General features: G+C 40.1%; 1 protein-coding gene across 9 annotated transcripts in view; it reads right to left on the reverse strand.

The window, feature by feature from the left end:
• DPF3 (double PHD fingers 3) overlaps window positions 1-18,570 on the reverse strand; it is a 252,853-nt gene that overhangs the window by 138,679 nt on the left and 95,604 nt on the right. For all 9 annotated transcript variants that reach the window (XR_011504660.1, XR_006530208.2, XR_011504658.1 and 6 more), the window contains exon 2: window positions 17,795-17,955. Coding sequence is in view for 4 of the 9 variants with exons in the window: in XM_014835753.3 (XP_014691239.1) it covers window positions 17,795-17,955 (161 nt within the window). In the remaining 5 variants the exon portion in view is untranslated. The remainder of the gene's footprint in view (window positions 1-17,794; window positions 17,956-18,570) is intronic.

Genomic DNA, 18,570 nt, shown 5'->3' on the forward strand with positions numbered 1-18,570 from the left:
TGTGGTTCACTTTAGGACTGTGTCATATCTGACCCATAATCCCTGAATGGGTACACTGAGTCTGGGTCCCTTCCAGATGTTTGGCCACCTCTGGGGCTGGAATTCCCCAGGATCTCATAAAAGGCCAAGTACAAGGGCTGACCTGCTGCTCCATGTCCCAGAAGTGGTCTTGCCTAACCCCCGCTCATCTTGGGTTACTGATTCTTAATCCAGGCTGAAGCCAAAAATCACCTGGGGAACACCGATGCCCCAAATCCATGCCAGACCTGCCCAGTCGGAAGGTAGGTGCATGAGGGAATTGAGCAGCTATTTTTTTAAGAACTTTATAGATTGTTGCAGTGTCTGACAGAGAATCTCTGGATGTCTAAGCATCTTCTAGTTACTGCCTGGATGGTCCTCTGATCTACCAAGACTGGTTTAATGGCTTTTTCTATAAGCTCCCAAGATTCCCTCAATTTCCCCAAAGTGTTGTCATTAATGCCTGCTTATTGCACTGTCTCCCCTACTCATTTTATAAGATCTAGGATGGCAGGAATCACGTTCATCTCAAGTATCCCTGATGCTTAGCACAGTGCTTGGCAGGCACATTGAGATACACTTATCAATGCAGGGAGTGAATGACTTTTGGCCCTGCTGTTCCGGGCTCCAGGAGACTCATCCACCTGCATCCAAACTATCCAAGAAGAACCCCAAAAGGTGGGCTCAGACTGCACCCATAACCCACCCCAGCATGGCAGTTTCTGTGCCTTTGTCATCTTCTTGCCCCACAGGCTGCTTCATGGTATTTCCAGCCTCACCAAAAGCAGGTGAGTGTGAAGGAACTGGTCCAGGAATTCTGAAAAGGTCCAAGTACAAGAGGCCAAAGTTGTCCGCTCTTGCCCAAGTCCTATGCCCTCCCCGAGACTGTGGTCACTGCACTTGTTGGTCAGCAGCACCAAGGTAGCCCTGGGCCGATCAGCTAGTAGCTGTAGGCCTGCTGTCCTGGGAGAATCAATTTTAGTAAGTAGTCTGAAGAGGGGACTGATGGACCGGAGAAGTTCCACGGAGCGGAGGAAGGACACACGAGATTCACACCAACATTTCTGTCACCTTGGAAATATCACACCTTTCAGAGTCTGTCTCCTTCACCTGTGAGATAAGGGTGTTAAAAATACCTACCTTACAGGGGCTGTCGTGGGGATTAGCTTATATTCTTTATAACCATGAAGCCTTGTACGAATGTCAGTTATTAATTACTGTGAGTTAGCTGACTTAGGCGAGTCTGGATTCTCTGCCCACACGGTGTGACAAGGCCCCCACCCCACATGTCCATGCTGCTCTTTGCTCCCTTAGCCACAAGAATGGAAACAGGCCTCCCTTTGATGTCTGCTTTGACTCCACCTCGTCTCAACAAGCAAACGGCCCCAAGGACACTCTCAGACTCTCAGGGCTCCCGCCCCTGCTTCCTCACCCTCCTCCCTAGGCTGACAGGCACCAGGGTGCCTTTATAGGGCCAACGCAGTGAGCCCTGGAGTTCCACTTATAGAGGGATGAGCAGAGCCCCGTGAGAGTTATGTTGTTTATCTCATTAGAACAGGAGGTACATAACTCAAAGCCCGTGTGTGTGGTAGATGGAGGAGGGAGGGCGAGGAGGGAGGAGGTGGAGGGAATCAGAGCTTCAGCTGGCGAAATTAAGCTGAAGGAGTGAGCCTGGGGCCGGGGGGTATGGAGGAGAGGGAGAGGGAGGCGAGAGACAAGAGGTGGGACCAGTCCTCCCTGGGAACCAAGGTCGCAGCTACCCCTCCATCACATAACCCACCAAGCAAACTGCTTTTCTGTTACTCTGAGCTACATCTCCAGTTACAATACACCCTCATGTGCAAGCACAGGCATCACACACACACACATCCACACGGGAACTGACATGCTGATTGGGAGGAGGACTGACTTCATAGAAAAATTCAGCAGGATGGGCTTGATGTCTGTATGGTCAGCAAACTCCAGACAAATCGCTTGTTACCAGCATTGCCCAAGTTCGGCAGGTGGACCCTGAGTGGTATGAGCATCTTTGACAGACATGGCATGAGCTATTAAGAATTCAGAAGATGAAATGGGATAGAAAAGAGAAGGAAGGATGACATGGGATAGGAACAGGGTTTGAAAAGAAGAAAAGAACTAGAGGAACTTCCTCTTCCCCCAACCAGAGAGGAGCAGTGGCAGCTGAAGTCCACCCGGGGAAGGGCTCTCCCTGCAGCATCTCAGAGAGGTGCCATTGAATCCTCCCTGCAATGGAAAACTCATTTCTTCATAAGACAGACTTCCCCACTGTTGGCCAATCCTTATAGTGCTAAAGAGTTTCATCCTATCCTTATTTTGAATCAAAATCTACCCCCCTGTAACTTATGCTAATGTGTCCACCTTCTGTCCCAAGAGTGGACAGGTATCTTCTGCATCCCAACCATCCATCCCATCCATCAGGTTTGAAGTAGAGCCAACTGAGAGGCCAAGGAACTAGAGGGAAATGGGAGTTGGGAGGAAAGAGGCAGTGACTACACCTTGAACCAGGGGTTCTTCACTAGGACTGGGCATCAGCAGCTCTGGAAAAGGGCAGATCTATGGGCTCTAGCCCAATCCTACTGAACCAGAAATACAGTCATGCACTGGTCAACAACGAACCACATATATGACAGTGGTCCCATAAGATTAGTACCATGTAGTCTAGGTGTGTAGAGGCTATTCCATCTAGGATTGTGTAAGTACACTCTGTGATGTTCACATAACAATGAAATCGCCTAACAACACATTTCTCAGAACGTATCCCCTCGTTAAGCAAAGCATGACTGTATCAGAGATTCACCAAGGTAGTTATAGTTTGAAAAACTCCCACATAAGGAACTTTGCACTAGATTAAACCTCACTCATATTTATACCCCCAGGGTCTAGCACATAATAGGTGCTCCGTTAATGTCTGTGGTTGAAAATGCCAATTTGGACGAACTGTACAGAGCTGGAGGAATGAGTAATAAGCCACGAGGTAGGGCTTGAGGAGTGGGGAAGGTGTATTTCACAAGCACTTATACCCATGTCATTTCCTGGCACTCTGTCCTCCCCTCTTCTCTTGGCTTATTTAAGAGCTGACCTGACTTCATGGACCACTTTCTTCAGTGAAGCCTTCCTGAACCATCCCAGATCACAGTGCCTTTTCTCTTCCCTGAAAGTCTGGAGTCCTGGCTACATAGCACCATAGCCCAGCACGCAGTGTGGCTCTCTATCTGGCTCAAGAACCAGCCCCTTCCTGCCTCCCCTCCCATTCTTCCCCACGAGCTTCTCTCTAAGATTCAATTCCAGTGCCCTATGTGCTAAGACTGCACTGGTAAGGTAGACCTCAGATCCAGAATGCTGCCTGCCTCTTCTGGCCCAGGGGTTCCCAAGCTCTCACTGGTCCCATCACACTCAAAAGCTGACCCAGTAACAATAGCTAACATTTACTGGGCTCTTACTCCATCCTAGGCTAGCGCCTCACACTCACTGTTATCTCATCATGACTACAACCCTATGAGACATTTAAAGGACAAGGACAGTGAGGCTAATGGTGATTAAGTAATGGCACAGGGTCATACAGTCCATAAGGGTAGTCTAGTCCACAGCCCACACTCAAAACCTCTCCACTATCCTATCTAACCCCCCACTGAGCCAGCCCATTGCTGGTCCACACACAGCAGGCTTGAAACCCAGGATATTACCCTTGAGAAAGCAGCTCCTCACACCAAAGGTATTAGGAAAAGAGCCCCAGACCACCCACTCACTCCCCATCAAGACAATTGTTGTGGAATTTATTTTTCCTTTCCTATCACATCACCAACTAAAATTGCTCATGGAGAAATGCATCCTGGTAATATAAAAGCATTATAGTAAGGCATATAAAATGTATGGAAAATCAGATGAACCATGAGGACATACTTTCTAAATTCGTGAGAAGTTTTTTTAAGAATAATAGGATTACAATGTGAGAAGGTACATTAGAAGTTATTGGGTCCGACTCTTATCTGATACAAGAATCACCTCTCCAAAATCTCTGACAAGAGCCTCTACCCCAGCTTCTATTTCAATAATCCTAGTCTTCATCCTTCTACGAAGTTGTCTACTGTGCTGTTGAAATATGCTGCTGTTAGAAAGATGCCTACCAATCTCACCCACCACTGGTGAGAATGCAAAATTGCACAACCCTATGAAGGAGAATTTCACATTCTAGCAAAGCTGCATATGTATTTGAACTTTGACCCAGCAATTCCATCTTCTAGGAATCTATATCACAGATTCACATGAAAAAATACAAAAGTACATATTCATTGTAGCATTTTTAATACTGGACAAAGACTGGAAACAATCCAAAGTCCATCTACAGGAACCTGGTTGAATAAACAATAGTATATCCACACAATGGACTATTATGAAGCTGCTGAGAGAGAGAGAAAAAGAATGACAGAGAGAGAGAGAGAGAGAGAGAGAGAAGTATACACTGCAATGGCATATATTGTTAAGCGAAAAAAGCAAGGTGGAGAATAGTGTGCATAACATACTACCATTTATCTAACAAATGGGGATACACACATATATATACATACATAAATACATATGTTGTTTGTTTACATAGGTTTTTTTCTAAGTGGAAAGATAAACAAGAAACTAAAAAAAAAAAACTCACTTACAGAGAGAACCAAAACAAAATAATAACAACATGAAAAAGAAGAGGAAGTTGCCTGTAGAAAGAGAAAAGGAACAGGATACGAGGGGAAGAGATAGAGTTGGACTCTCTCTGAATACACCATGCTTTATAGATTTGACTTTAGAACTGTGTAAATATTTTATATGATTATAAAGTAAAATTAAATTAAAATAAAAAGGAAACATCACGGGGCCGACCCGGGGGTGCAGTGGTTAAGTTTGCACATTCTGCTTCAGCAGCCCAGGGTTTGCCGGTTCAGCTCCCAGGTGCGGACCTACAAACCGCTGATCAAGCCACACTGTGGCAGGAGGCATCACACCAATAAAGTAGAGGAAGATGGGCATAGATATTAGCTCAAGGCCAGCCTTCCTCAGCAAAAAGAGGAGGATTGGCAGCAGATGTTAGCTCAGAGTTAATATTCCTCAAAAAGAAAAAGAAAAAAAGGAAACATCTAAGGTGAAGTATCAAGGACCAGATTTTACCCTCCCACTTGAAACCTGAAGAGAAGAAAACAAATGAAACAAAAATTTTCAAGACAGTGGACATCAGGCATTGAAGGACAGTGATAGTGATCCTTGAGACACAGGAAACAAAGACAATGGGCCCTTAATTGCCCCAGCTCATTGCCCTGAGAGTTTCCAGGTTATAGCAAAGGAAGGAGGAGCACAGGTGGAGCCCAGCAGTTGCACAGGAAAGAACTGTGGAGATCCACAGACAGTCATTTTCATGTATTCAGCTCAGTACTGATCAGTGCATACTTGTGAAGAAACTACTCAACGTTGAGGAAAGAACTACCTGGTAAAAATAGAGGTAACAGTGCCTGGTGTGCACAAGGGGCAGAGAATAGTCTGTTCACACCAGCAAGCGGGGAAAACCCACAATTCATGGAGTACTGGGTAGGGTACAGAGAAGGGTCTTGCCTCAGTAAGGGAGAATAATTAGCCTTAGACTAAGCACTGCTCCAGTTCCACTTAACAAATCTTAAAAGCAATACAAGAAAAGATAAGTTTCCAAGTAAATTGAATGTCCCAAAACAAAGCTCCAGAATAGTTATGGGAATAAATATACACAGCACCTTGGAAGGTAAAATTCACAATGCCTAGCATCCAATTCAAAATTACAAGGCATGTAAAGAAGCTGAAAAATATGACCTATTATGAGGGGAAAAAAATCAGTCAGTTGAAACCAACCCAGAACTAACAATGATGTTAGAATTAGCAGCAAGAACATTAAAATACTTACTATTTGCAATCTATATGTTCAAAAGTTAAGTAAAAACAGGATCTTTGTAAGGACTCAAATCTAACTTCTAGAAATGAAAACCATAATGTGTGAAATAAAAAACATATTGGGTAGGATTAATGTCAGGTTAGACCTTGCAGAAGAAAAGATTAGTACACTTGAAAACACAGCAATTCAGCAAAAAGAGGAGGACTGGCAGTAGTTAGCCCAGGGCTAATCTTCCTCAAAAAAAAAAAAAACACAGCAATAGAAACTATCCAGGGCCGGCCCCATGGCTGAGTGGTTAAGTTCGTGTGCTCTGCTGCAGGTGGCCCAGTGTTTCATCGGTTTGAATCCTGGGCACAGACATGGCATCTCTCATCAAGTCACACCGAGGTGGCGTCCCACATGCCACAACTAGAAGGACCCACAACTAAGAATATACAACTATGTACCAGCGGGCTGTGGGGAGAAAAAGGAAAAAAAAAAATCTTTAAAAGAGAAACTATCCAAAATGAAACCCATGGGGAGAAGAAAATTTTTTTTTAAAAAGAACAGCATAGTGAGCTGCGGGATGACTTCAAACAGCCTCATATATGTATATTTGGAGTCCCCAAAAGGGAGAGGGGGAAGAAAAAAATATTTGTAGGAATAATAGCTGGAAATTTTTCTAACTTGATGAAAACTATAAACTTGCACATCCAAGAAGCTCAACAAAACTAAGCACAAGAAATATGAAGAAAACTATAACAAGGCACATCATAATCAAAATTGCTCAATAACAATGATAAATAGAAAATATTAAAAGCCAGAGAAAGGAGCCGTATTGTACATAAAGGAACAAAGATAAGGATGATTTCTCATTAGAAACAATGTAAGAAAGAAAATCAGTGGTTCAACATCACTACAGTACTAAAAGAAAAAAAACTTGCTGGGGCTGGCCTGGTGGCACAGCAGTTAATTTCACATGTTCTGCTTCTCGGTGGCCCAGGGTTCCCCAGTTCAGATCCCAGGTGCGAACATGGCACCGCTTGGCGAAAGCCATGCTGTGGCAGGCATCCCACCTATAAAGTAGAGGAAGATGGGCACGGATGTTAGCTCAGGGCCAGGCTTCCTTAGCAAAAAGAGGAGGACTGGCAGTAGTTAGCTCAGGGCTAATCTTCCTCAAAAAAAAAAAAAACAAAGAAGAATAAAAAAAAACTTGTTAATCTAGATCCTATACCCAGAAAAAAATATCATTAAAAAACTAAGGCAAACTGAAGATATTTTCAGACACACAAAAGTTGAAGAATTAATCAGCAGCAGATCCACACTACAAGAAATGTTAAAGGAAGTCTTTTAGACGGAAGGAAAGAGATACTAGATCTAAATATGGATCTACACAAAGAAATGGAAAACATGAGAAATGGTTTAGTACATGAGTAATTGTATAAGATGTTTTTCTTATTTAAAACTCTTTAAAAGATGATTGACTAAACAAAAATAATGAAAAACGTGGTATGAGGTTTATGCCATATGTAAAAATAAAACGTATGACAACAATTGCACAAAGGTCAATAGAGGAAGAATAAAAGTATACTTGCATTTGTTTCCTATTGCTGCTGTAACAAACGGACACAAACTGAGAGGCTTAAAACAACATGAATTGGTTATCTTACAGTTCTAAAAGTCAGAAGTCCAAAATCAGTCTTACTGAGCTAAAGGTGTCAGCAGGGTTGCATCCCTTCTGGAGATCGGCAGAATCTATTTCCCTGCCTTTTCTGGCTTCCAGAAGCCACTGCATTCTTTGGCTTGTGGCCCCATCCTCCCCTGCATCACTTCAACCTCTTTTTCTGCTGTCACATCTCCCGCTCTGACTCTGCCTCCCTCTTATAAAGACCCTATGATTACATTGGGCCCATCTGGATGATCTAAGATAGTCTCCCCCATCTCAAGGTCTTTAACTTAATCCCATCAGCAAAGTCCCTTTTGTCATGTAAAGTAGCATAGTCAGAGGTTTCCAAGATTAAGATGTGGACATCTTTGGGGTAGTAGGGCATTATTCTGTTTACCACAATACTATCGTAAAGTTCTTATACTATTCATGAAGTAATATAATATCACTTAAAGGTAAACTGTAATTAGTTAAAGACGCATACTATAAACACTAAGCAATTATTAAAATAATGAAACAAAGAGTTACAATTAATAAGCCAACAAAGGAGATAAGATAAAATCATAAAAAATTCAATTAATCCAAAAAAGGGAAGAAAAATGAGGGAAAGGGAACAAACAGATGGATAAATAGGAAACAAATAACAAAATGATGAATTTAAACCTAACTATAACAACAATCATATTAAACATAAGTGGTCTAAATACCCCAATTTAAAAAGCACAGATTGTCAGATTACATTTAAAAAGCAAGATGCAACTATAGGCTGTCTACAAAAAGGAAAAAATATTTTAACATAAAGACCTCAATAGGTTAAAAGTAAAAGGATGGAAAAAAGATACACCATGTTGACACTAATCAAAAGAAAGCCGGAATGGCTATGTTACTATCAGAGAAAGTAGATTTCAGAATAAAGAATATTACTAGAAATAAAGAAGGTCATTACACAATGATAAAGGGATCAGTTTTTCAAGAGGACATAACAATCCTAAATGTTTATGTACCTAATAACAGAGCTTCAACATATATGAAGCAAAAATTAATGGAATTGTAAGAAGAAATAGACAAACTCAAAGATATAGTCAGAAATTTCAATACTCTCTCTTGATAATTCATAGAACACATAGAAAAGTCAGTAAGGATGTAGAATATTTCAGTAACAATATCAACCAATTTGATTTAATTGATATTTATAGAACATTCCAACCAACAACAGGAAAATACACATTCTTTTCCAGACCAAAGAGAACATTTATCCAAGATGTTCTGGGGTCATAACACAAGTCTCAGTAAGTTTAAAAGGATTCAAGTCAAACAAAGTATTCTCTAACCATACGGAATTAAATTAGAAATAAATAACAGGCATATCTTTGGAAAATCCCCCCAAATTTCTGGAAGCTAAATAGCACACTTCTAAAAAACCCATGGGTAAAGAAGAAATCAAAAGGGAAATTGGAAAATATTTTGAATTGAATGGAAATGAAAACACAATATCAAACTCTGTGAAATGAGGCTAAAGCAGTATTTATATTTAGTGAGAAATTATATTTTAAAATGCCTATAGCAAAAAAGAAGAAAGATCTCAAAGCAATGACTTCAGTTTCTACATTAAGAAATAAGAAACAGGAAAGCAAACTAAATCAAAAGTAAATAGAAGGGAAAAAAATGAAGATCAGAGCAGAAACTATAAGACAGAAAACAGAAAACAACAATTTAAAAAAATCTAATATACCATAAGTTATTTCTTTGAGAAGATCAATGAAATTGATAAACCTCTAGTCAGAGTCATCAAGTAAAAATGAAAATTCAAGTTATGAATATAAAGAATAAGAGAGGATATATCACCACAGATTCTATAATATTAAAAGGATAACACAGCAATAGTATGGGCAACTTTGTGCAACTAATTTTGACAACTTCGAGGAAATGGAAGAATTCCATGTACATCACAAACTCCCACCGTTCACTTGAGATGAAATAGATAATCTGATAGCCCCACATCTATTAAAGAAATTAAATTTCTAGTTAAAAACATTCCCACAGGACCGGCTCCGTGGCTGAGTGGTTAAGTTCGCGCGCTCTGCTGTGGCGGCCCAGGGTTTGGATCCTGAGCGTGGACGTGGCACTGCTTATCAGGCCATGTTGAGGTGGCGTCCCACATCCCACAACTAGAAGGACCTGCAACTAAGATATACAACTGTGTACAGGATGAGTTTGGGGAGATAAAGCAGAAAAAAAAAAAAATAGATTGGCAACAGTTGTTAGCCTAGGTGCCAATCTTTATAAAAAACAAAAACAAACAAAAGAAAAACATTCCCACAAAGAAATTGCCAGGCCCAGGTGGATTCACTGATAAGTGCTCAAAACATTTAAGGAAGAAATATAAATTCTATGTAAACTCTTCTAGGAAACTGAAAAGGAAGGAATACTTCCCAATTCATCATATGAAGCATCACCCTGATACCCAAACCAGATAGACAGAAGAGAACTGTAGACCAATGTCTCTCATAAACATAGATGTAAAAACTCTAATAAAATGTTTGCAAAGTGAACCTGATGATTTTTAAAAAGAGTAATACATCATGACAAAGTAGGGTTTATCCTAGGAATGTAATGTTAGTTTAGCATTCAAAAATCAATCAATGTAGGGCCAGCCTGGTGGTGTAGTGGTTAAGTTCATGTGCTCTGCTTCAGCAGCCCATGGTTCTCAGGTTAGGACCCCAGGTGCAGACCTACACACTGCTCATCCAGCCATGCTGTGGCGGTGACCCACATACAAAATAAAGGAGGACTGTCACAGATGTTAGCTCAGCAACAGACTTCCTCAAGCAAAAAGAGGAAGATTGACAACAGATGTTGGCTCAGGGCCAATCTTCCTCACACACACACACACACACACACACACACACACACACACACAAACTGTCAGTGTAACTCATCACATTAACAAACCACAAAAGAAAAATCACACGATCATCTCAATAGACTTAGAAAAGTCACTTGACAAAATGCAACACCCATTCCTGATTTAAAACTCTCAAACTAGAAATAGGAGCATCCTCAATCTGACAAAGAACAACTACAAAAAACCTACAGCTAACATCATACTTAATAATGAAAGAATGAACACTTTCACCTTAAGATCAGAAACAATACAGGATATCCACTCTCACTATTTTTACTTACTATTGTACTGAACATCCTAGCCAGTGCAATAGACAAGTAAAGAAATAAAATTGATCCGTATTGAAAGGTTTTCTTAATTCACTAACAACGTAATCAACTATGTAGAAATTTCTATGGAATCTATAGAAAGCTACTAGAACTAATAAAGGAGTACAGCAAGGTTTCAGGATACAAGATAAATATACAAAACTAGTTGCATTTCTGTATACTCACAAAGAAAAATCAGAAATTTAAATATTTAAAAATTCATTTACAATAGTATCAAAAATTTTAAGTACTTAGAGATAAATTTGACAAAAAATGTGAAAGACTTGTACACCGAAAACTAAAAATTATTGATAAGAATAATTAAAGACACTAGTAAATGGGGAGATATGTTATATTTGTGGGTTGGAAGACTCAATATTGAGAACTATCAATTTTCCCCAAATTGATCTGTAGATTCCACACAATCCCAATCACTATCTCAGCAGATTTTTTATAGAAATTGACAAACTGACTGTAAAATTAATATGGAAGTGCAAAGGACCTAGAATAGCCAAAATAACTGAGAAGAGGAAGGACAAATTTGGAGAGCCAACATTATTTGATTTCAAGATACATAATAAAACTATAATAATCACGACAGTGAGATATTAGTGTAAAGATAGACACATAAATCAATGAAACAGAATTGAGAGTCCAGAAAGAGACCCACATACATGTGGACATCTAAGTTTTGACAAAGGTACAAAGGCAATTCAGTACAGAAAGGCTAGTCTTTTCGACAAATTATACTAGAACAATTAGATATTTATCTGCAAAAAATTAAACTTTAATCCATACCTTGCACCATATTAAAAGATTAGTTCAAAATGGATCATAGACCTAAATATAAGATCTATAATTATAAAACTTTTAGGGAAAAAAAATAAGAGAAAACCTTAACCTGGGCTAAGCAACAGTTTCTTAGATACAACAACAAAATCACAATTCATAAAATGACAAATTGATAAATTAGACAATCAAAATTTTAAATGTCTGTTGTTTGAGGGATACTGTTAAGATAATGAAAATGCAAGTCACAGACTGGGAGAAAATATTTGCAAAGCATATATCAGATAAAGGTCTTGTACCTAGAATTTATAAAGAACTATCAAAACTTAATAATAAAAAAAGAAGCAACCCAATTTTAAAATGAACAAAACATTTGAACACCTTACCAAAGGAACGTACATGGATGGCAAATAAGCACATACAAACCTGCTCAACATCGTGTGTGTGTGTGTGTGTGTGTGAGGAAGATTGGCCCTGAGCTAACATCTTTTGCCAATCTTCCTTTTTTGCTTGAGGAAGATTGTCCCTGAGCTAACATCTGTGCCAATCTTCCTCTATTTTTTGTATGTGGGATGCTGCCACAGCATGGCTTGATGAGCGATGTGTAGGTCCACGCCTGGGATCCAAACCCGCAAACCCTAGGCCACTGAAGCAGAGCGTGTGAACTTAACCACTATGCCACCAAGCTGGCCCCTCAACATCATTATCAATTAGGGAAATGTAAATTAAAACCACAAGATACCACTATGTAACTATCAGAATGGATAAAACTTTAAAAACTGACCACATCAAGTGTTGGTGAGAATATGGAGAAACTGAAACTCTTGTATATTGCTGGAGTGAATGCAAAATTTCAATGTCCATACAAAGACTAGTTAGTACACAATGTTCATAGCAGCTATATCTATAATAGCCAACAACTGGAAACAAATCCAAATGTCCTTTAACACATGAATGGATAAACAAACTGTGATATGGCCATACAATGGCATACTACACAGCATAAGAAGGAATGAATTATTTATGCATGCTAGAACATGCATGATCTCAAAATAATTATGTAGAGTAAAAGAATTCAGACCCCCCACCCACCCCCAACTGCCACCAAAGAAAAGAGAACATATCACATGATTCTAATACAGAAAGCAAATCAGTGGTTGCCTGTGGGGAGGGAGCGATGAAAGACAAAGGCAGGGGGAAGGGCAGGAGGGAGGGATTACAAGGGACATAAGGACATTTATGGGCATCATGGATATGTTCATTATTTTGATTCTGGTGATGGTATATACGAGTCAAAACTTAAACTGTACGTGTTAAATATGTGCACTTTATTGTATGTTGATCATACTTCAATAAAGCTGCTAATTTTTTTTTTAATGAGAAAGCAAACCAGGGACTTCTGCTTCTGGAAAGATGGAGTAGATATATTCTCCAATATTCCTCCCTCTAAGAACAACTAAAACTCCCAGACATTGCTTACACAACAAAAATAAGATACTGAAAGGTAAAGAGAACAAGGCAGACCAGCTAGGGACTTTTGGACCCAAGGTACAACAAGATGGTAAGTTCCCTGGGTATTCATTTTTTGCCTTATATATCCCAAACTGGGTTCTGGGGAAGCTGATAACCCAGAAACACCAACAAATGTAAGCTAAAAAAAGCTCCAAGAAAATCCTGCAATCTCCAGCCAAAGACCAGGAAAAGGGCAGCCTAGCAGCGCACTCTCAATGTTCTTGCTGGATTGGCATCAGAGAAGGCTGCATGAGAAGCTGACATCCCATGGTGTCAGTGGAGGCCACCTGGGGACTAATGATGAGGCATCCTTCCTTCTCCCAGCTAGGGTGGTATTGGTGGAGACTTAGGGGGCGGCTGACCTCCCACCCCAACCCAGAAATAAAGAGGTGCTCCCCCCTGCCAGGGTGTCAACAGAGGCTGAGTGGGGAACCTGGACCTCCACACCCATCTGACAGTAACGAGGGGCACACCCCTCCTCCCCACAGTATCAAAGGAGGTCTGTGAAAACAGAAGGTTTAAATAACATGTAGAGTCTCATAACGTTATGACCAAAATGTCCAGGATTCAATCAAAGTCATTCATACAAAGAACAAGGAAAATCTCAACTTGAATGAGAAAAGACAATGGATACTAACACAGAAATGACACAAATGTTACAATTATCTGACAAGGATTTTAAAGTAGCCATCATAAAAATCTTTCAACAAACAACTATGAACACTTGAAACAAACAAATAAATATGAAGTCTCAGTAAAGAAATATAAGCTATAAAGAAGAACCACATAGAAATTTTTGAACTGAAGTGCACATATGCACACACACACACTCATGCAAAACCTCAGTGGATGGGCTCAACAGCAGAATGCAGAGTACAGAAGAAAGAAGTAGTGAACTTGAAGACAGAATAATAGAAATCACCCAATCTGAGCAACAGACAGAAAAGAGACTAAAAAAAATGAACAGAGCCTGGGGGAACTGTGGGACTATAAGAAAAGATCTAATATTTGTGTCAGCAGAATCCCAGAAGGAGAGGGGAAAGAGAGCAGGAGTTCAAAATGTATTCCAAAAAATAGCTGAAATTTTCCCAAATTTGGCAAAAGACATAAACCTACAGATTCAAGATGAGTGAATTCCAAAAAGAATAAACTCAAAGAAATCCACATCAAGACATATCAAAATCAATATTTTGAAAACTGAAGACAAAGAAAAAAATCTTGAAAGCAGTGAGAGAGAAATGACACCTCACTTATGAATGGAAACAATTTAAATGACAGTATATTTCTCATCACAAACCCTGGAGGCCAAAAGGAAGTGGCAAAACATTTTTCAAGTGCTAAAATAAAAGGACTGTCAACCCAGAATTTTATATCCAGCAAAAATATCCTTCAGGAATGAGGGAAAAATCAAGGCATTCTCAGATGAAGGGACACTAAGAGACGATGTGACCAGTAGACCTACTTTAAAAGAATGGCTAAAGAAAGTGCTTAATCAGAAAGGAATTATAAAAGAAGGAACCTTGGAACATCAGGAGGGAAGAAAGAACAACGAGAAAGTAAGGAAATACAATACAGAATTCTCAAGTTTTTTAAATTATGTTTGATGGTTGAAAGCAAAATTATAATAGTGTCTGATGTGGTTTTCAATGTAGAGGAAGTGTTTAAGACATTATATTATAAATGGGGAGGGAAAAAGGATTTAAACGATGAAAGGGAGAAGTACATGCAATTATAAAGGTGTAGTATGAGGAAGATCTTTGTGGTATCTTGATTCAGTGGTGGTTCCACAAATCTACACGTGATAAAATGGGACAGAACTACGCACACACATTTTACCAATGTCAATTTTCTGGTTTTGATATTGTATTATAGTCACATCAGATGTATCCGTTGGGGGAAATTGGGTGAAAGGTATAGGGAATCTCTCTATAATGTTTGCAATTTCCTGTAGATCTGTAATTATTTCAAAATTAAAAGTTAACTAAAAAAGACAAAGAAATTATATGAAATTCAAAAAGGAAAGAAAAAGCAATACCTAATAAGTGAAAGCGAAATGAAACAAATAAATCCAAGTATGTTAACTGAGTTAGCAGCACAACCAAACAGAGGAACTATTTCAAGTGACCATAACAGACAGTGATTTGATGCTACATCCTTAATAGGAAATAGTCTAAGGACAAAAAGAATTGCAAAAAAAGAAAAAAGTCTTAAGCCATTTTCAGCCATCTTATTGTTGGTAGTCTCATTTTATTCTGAACTGTTGTGTAGGTATTGTGGGATATAGTAAATAAGTAAACATTTTAGCGTCATTAAGAGCCAGGATTTTTTTGGTTTGGGAGAAAAGAGATACAAATTAAGATTGTTGGGGGCTGGCCCCGTGGCCGAGCGGTTAAGTTCCCACACTCCACTTCAGCAGCCTGGGGTTCACAGGTTTGGATTCTGGGCACAGACACACACACTGCTCATCAAGACATGCTGTGGTGGCATCCCACATAGAAGAAATGGAATGACTTACACCTAGGATATACAACTATATACTGGGGCTTCAGGAAGGAAAAAAAAGAAAGAGGAAGATTGGCAACAGATGCTAGCTCAGGGCCAATCTTCCTCACCAAAAAGCGTACCCAAAAAAAGTGCTCTACTGATGGACGTTTAAAAAAGAAAAAAAAGAATTAAGATTAAGTAAAAACTATGTAAAACTGAACTGAATGGGAAATATCAGTCTAATTTCATAATGTATTTTTTCTTAAAAAGAAAAAAAAAAAGGAATCATATTTCTTAGCTCTGCTCCCTGAAACGTCCTAGAAACAATGACCAACCCAGAAGCAATGAGCGCCACGAGATTGTGGTCTCTAAACGACACTTCCCACAAAAATAAAACAAGGTGTCTTAAAGAAACAGCCGATTCCAGGTCTGGGGCAGGAAGTGTACATGATGGGCCGGAAGCATTTGTCCTGATAGTAAGATAGCAAGGAAGCTGTCAAAAACTACTGGAGTTGTTTCAAAAGCCCTGGCACTGGCTGAAACCCCTACTGGCCAAAGATGGGACATGTCAAGCATCAATAAACACAACAGCTGTGGTGGATTAAAATGTATCCAATATGTTTAAATCTGAGAACTCACGATGGTACTTAAAAAAAATAACTTCATTGATTCCTTTAGAGAATACTAGGGAACCAACTCATTATTTTGAAAACTGGTGAAAAAAGGAGAAAATCATTTATCCTGCCTTTCATAGGTGATCTGTACCTCACAACGACCAAAATTTTAATGAGATGTTTCTCTCTATAGACGTTGTAGAGCTAATAAATGGAGACATAACGACAGCCTCAAATCGAATGTCACCTATTTGTGGCCCTTAATGGAATAACGGATCTAGGCAATTATCATCAAGGGCTGCTAACATCAGTAAAAGAGAGATAACAAGACCACGTGAGCCTCCTGATGGAAGTACACACCACCACTTAGGAATTGTTCTTGCCCCCAAAATTGAACCTGAATCTTCGCAAGTCTCTAGACCTAACTACCAATTCACAGGAATATGACCATGGGGATGCAGTCAGAATCCAGACCCTGGGAAACCTTACAGTGTAAACAACCCACACAAATAACATGCAAGGGGGAGAGAGAGAAAGAGGGAGAGAGAGAGACTAGAGACATGCCAACAATTGCAATGTAGGGATCCTATTTAGGTCCTGATTTAAACTACAGGCGGAAATTAACGTTGAACAAATATGGGATGATGTTAAAGTCTTACTGTTAACTTTGGGCTTTGACAGCTATTGTGGGTTGGTCGGTTTGTTTAAGTCATTATCACTTAGAGACACCTACTGAAACATTTACAGATGAAATAATACGCATCTTGGATTTGCTTCAAAATAACCTGTAGTCAAGGAGGAAAGTGGGAGGTGAGTATAAATAAAACAGATTGGCTATGAGCTGATCATGGTCGAGGCTGGGTGATCAATACATGGAGATTCATTTGACTATTCTTTCCACTTTTGTATGGGTTTGAAATTTCATAATAATAATTTCATAATAAAAAGTTTTTTAAACATACCCATATAGAGCCAGAAAACTGCATTCCTATTGTTGCCTCACTAATCTCCACCCATTGGTCTTTATTCTGTTCTCTGGAGCCTAGAAGACTAGTCGTGGTAATAACAATAATATCAATAATAATAGCCAGCATTTTTGGAGCACATACTTACTATGTGCTAAATTCATGCTATGAGATTTTTATGAATATTTTCATTTAATCCTGACAAAATCCTGAGGTAAACACCATTATTATCCCCATTTTACAGATGAAAAACCCAAAGGAGAAAGATCTAGTGACAAGGCTAAGACTCCAACTCAGATCTGACTGTGGATTTCCAGCTTATAAGCGCTAAGCTACACCAACACACAAGGGGAAAAGATGAAGATAGCTATCCTCAGTCTTCCCTTTTCTGGGCTAAACATCTTGAGTTCTTTCACTCTGCCCCTCCCCAGTCAATGTGGCTTCAATGCCCCACACCATCCTTGGAATACCTGCCAAGAGCTATAAAAGTAGTTGAGTTTCTTAAAAGTATCCCAGGCCCCTGTACAGCTTGCCCTACCACCAGCAACCCTGCAGGGATTCCCAGACAAGCCCTGGTCCTCCTGCATCCAAAGAGACAGCCTGGACATGCGCACATCCCAGAGGTGGCATGGCTCACCTGGGCCTCGGTGCCTCTTCTCCATCCAGATGTAGCAGTTGTTCTGGGCCACCCCGGTCTGCGAGTCCAGGAAAGGGAGACGCACGCTGCGCTCTGCACACAGCCGGGAGTTATAACTCCGACAGTGTTCAATGGCTTCCTTGTAGAATTGGTCCCCAAGCCTGCCGGGAGACAGAGAGGAGAAGAATGAGGCCAGGGAAAACTGAGCACACCCTGAAAGGGAAACTGATGTCACCCACCCACCTCCCTGGGAAGATTTTGCAGCTATGAAGACCAAGGCAATGAGTACCAAGAGCCTTGCCAAGGGGTAGAATCCAACTCAATGTCAGGGTGGACCAGGTTCTACTTCCTATACCTAATCCACCAGAGAACTTAGAAACCCCTTTAACAAAGAGCCTAGGGCCCCAAGAATAAGCCACCAGGAAAAGTGACAAGTCTCTGTTCTAGGAAGCATGGGGTCCCAATCTAGAATAGAGGTAGTTCTGGAACAACCTTCTGCACAGGATCTACTTCTAGATCAGGCTTCTAGAGCCCCCTCATCAACCTCCCCCATTAGCCACACTTTGTTCTCCATGATTGCCAGCAAAGGCTCTCTAGAATGAACCCCAATCACCAGCATACATGCACAGATTTCCATGACAATAGAAGATAAACACTCCATATAAACAAAGACTAAACGGATAGAGGAAATATCCCCTGAAAGTGCTATTATAGGGAAAAGGAGGTGAAGAGGGGCATGTACCGCTCTTCAAAACCACACACTTAAAGAAAAATGA

Source organism: Equus asinus, chromosome 7 (genome assembly GCF_041296235.1).
Source record: "Equus asinus isolate D_3611 breed Donkey chromosome 7, EquAss-T2T_v2, whole genome shotgun sequence".
Classification (NCBI taxonomy): domain Eukaryota; kingdom Metazoa; phylum Chordata; class Mammalia; order Perissodactyla; family Equidae; genus Equus; species Equus asinus.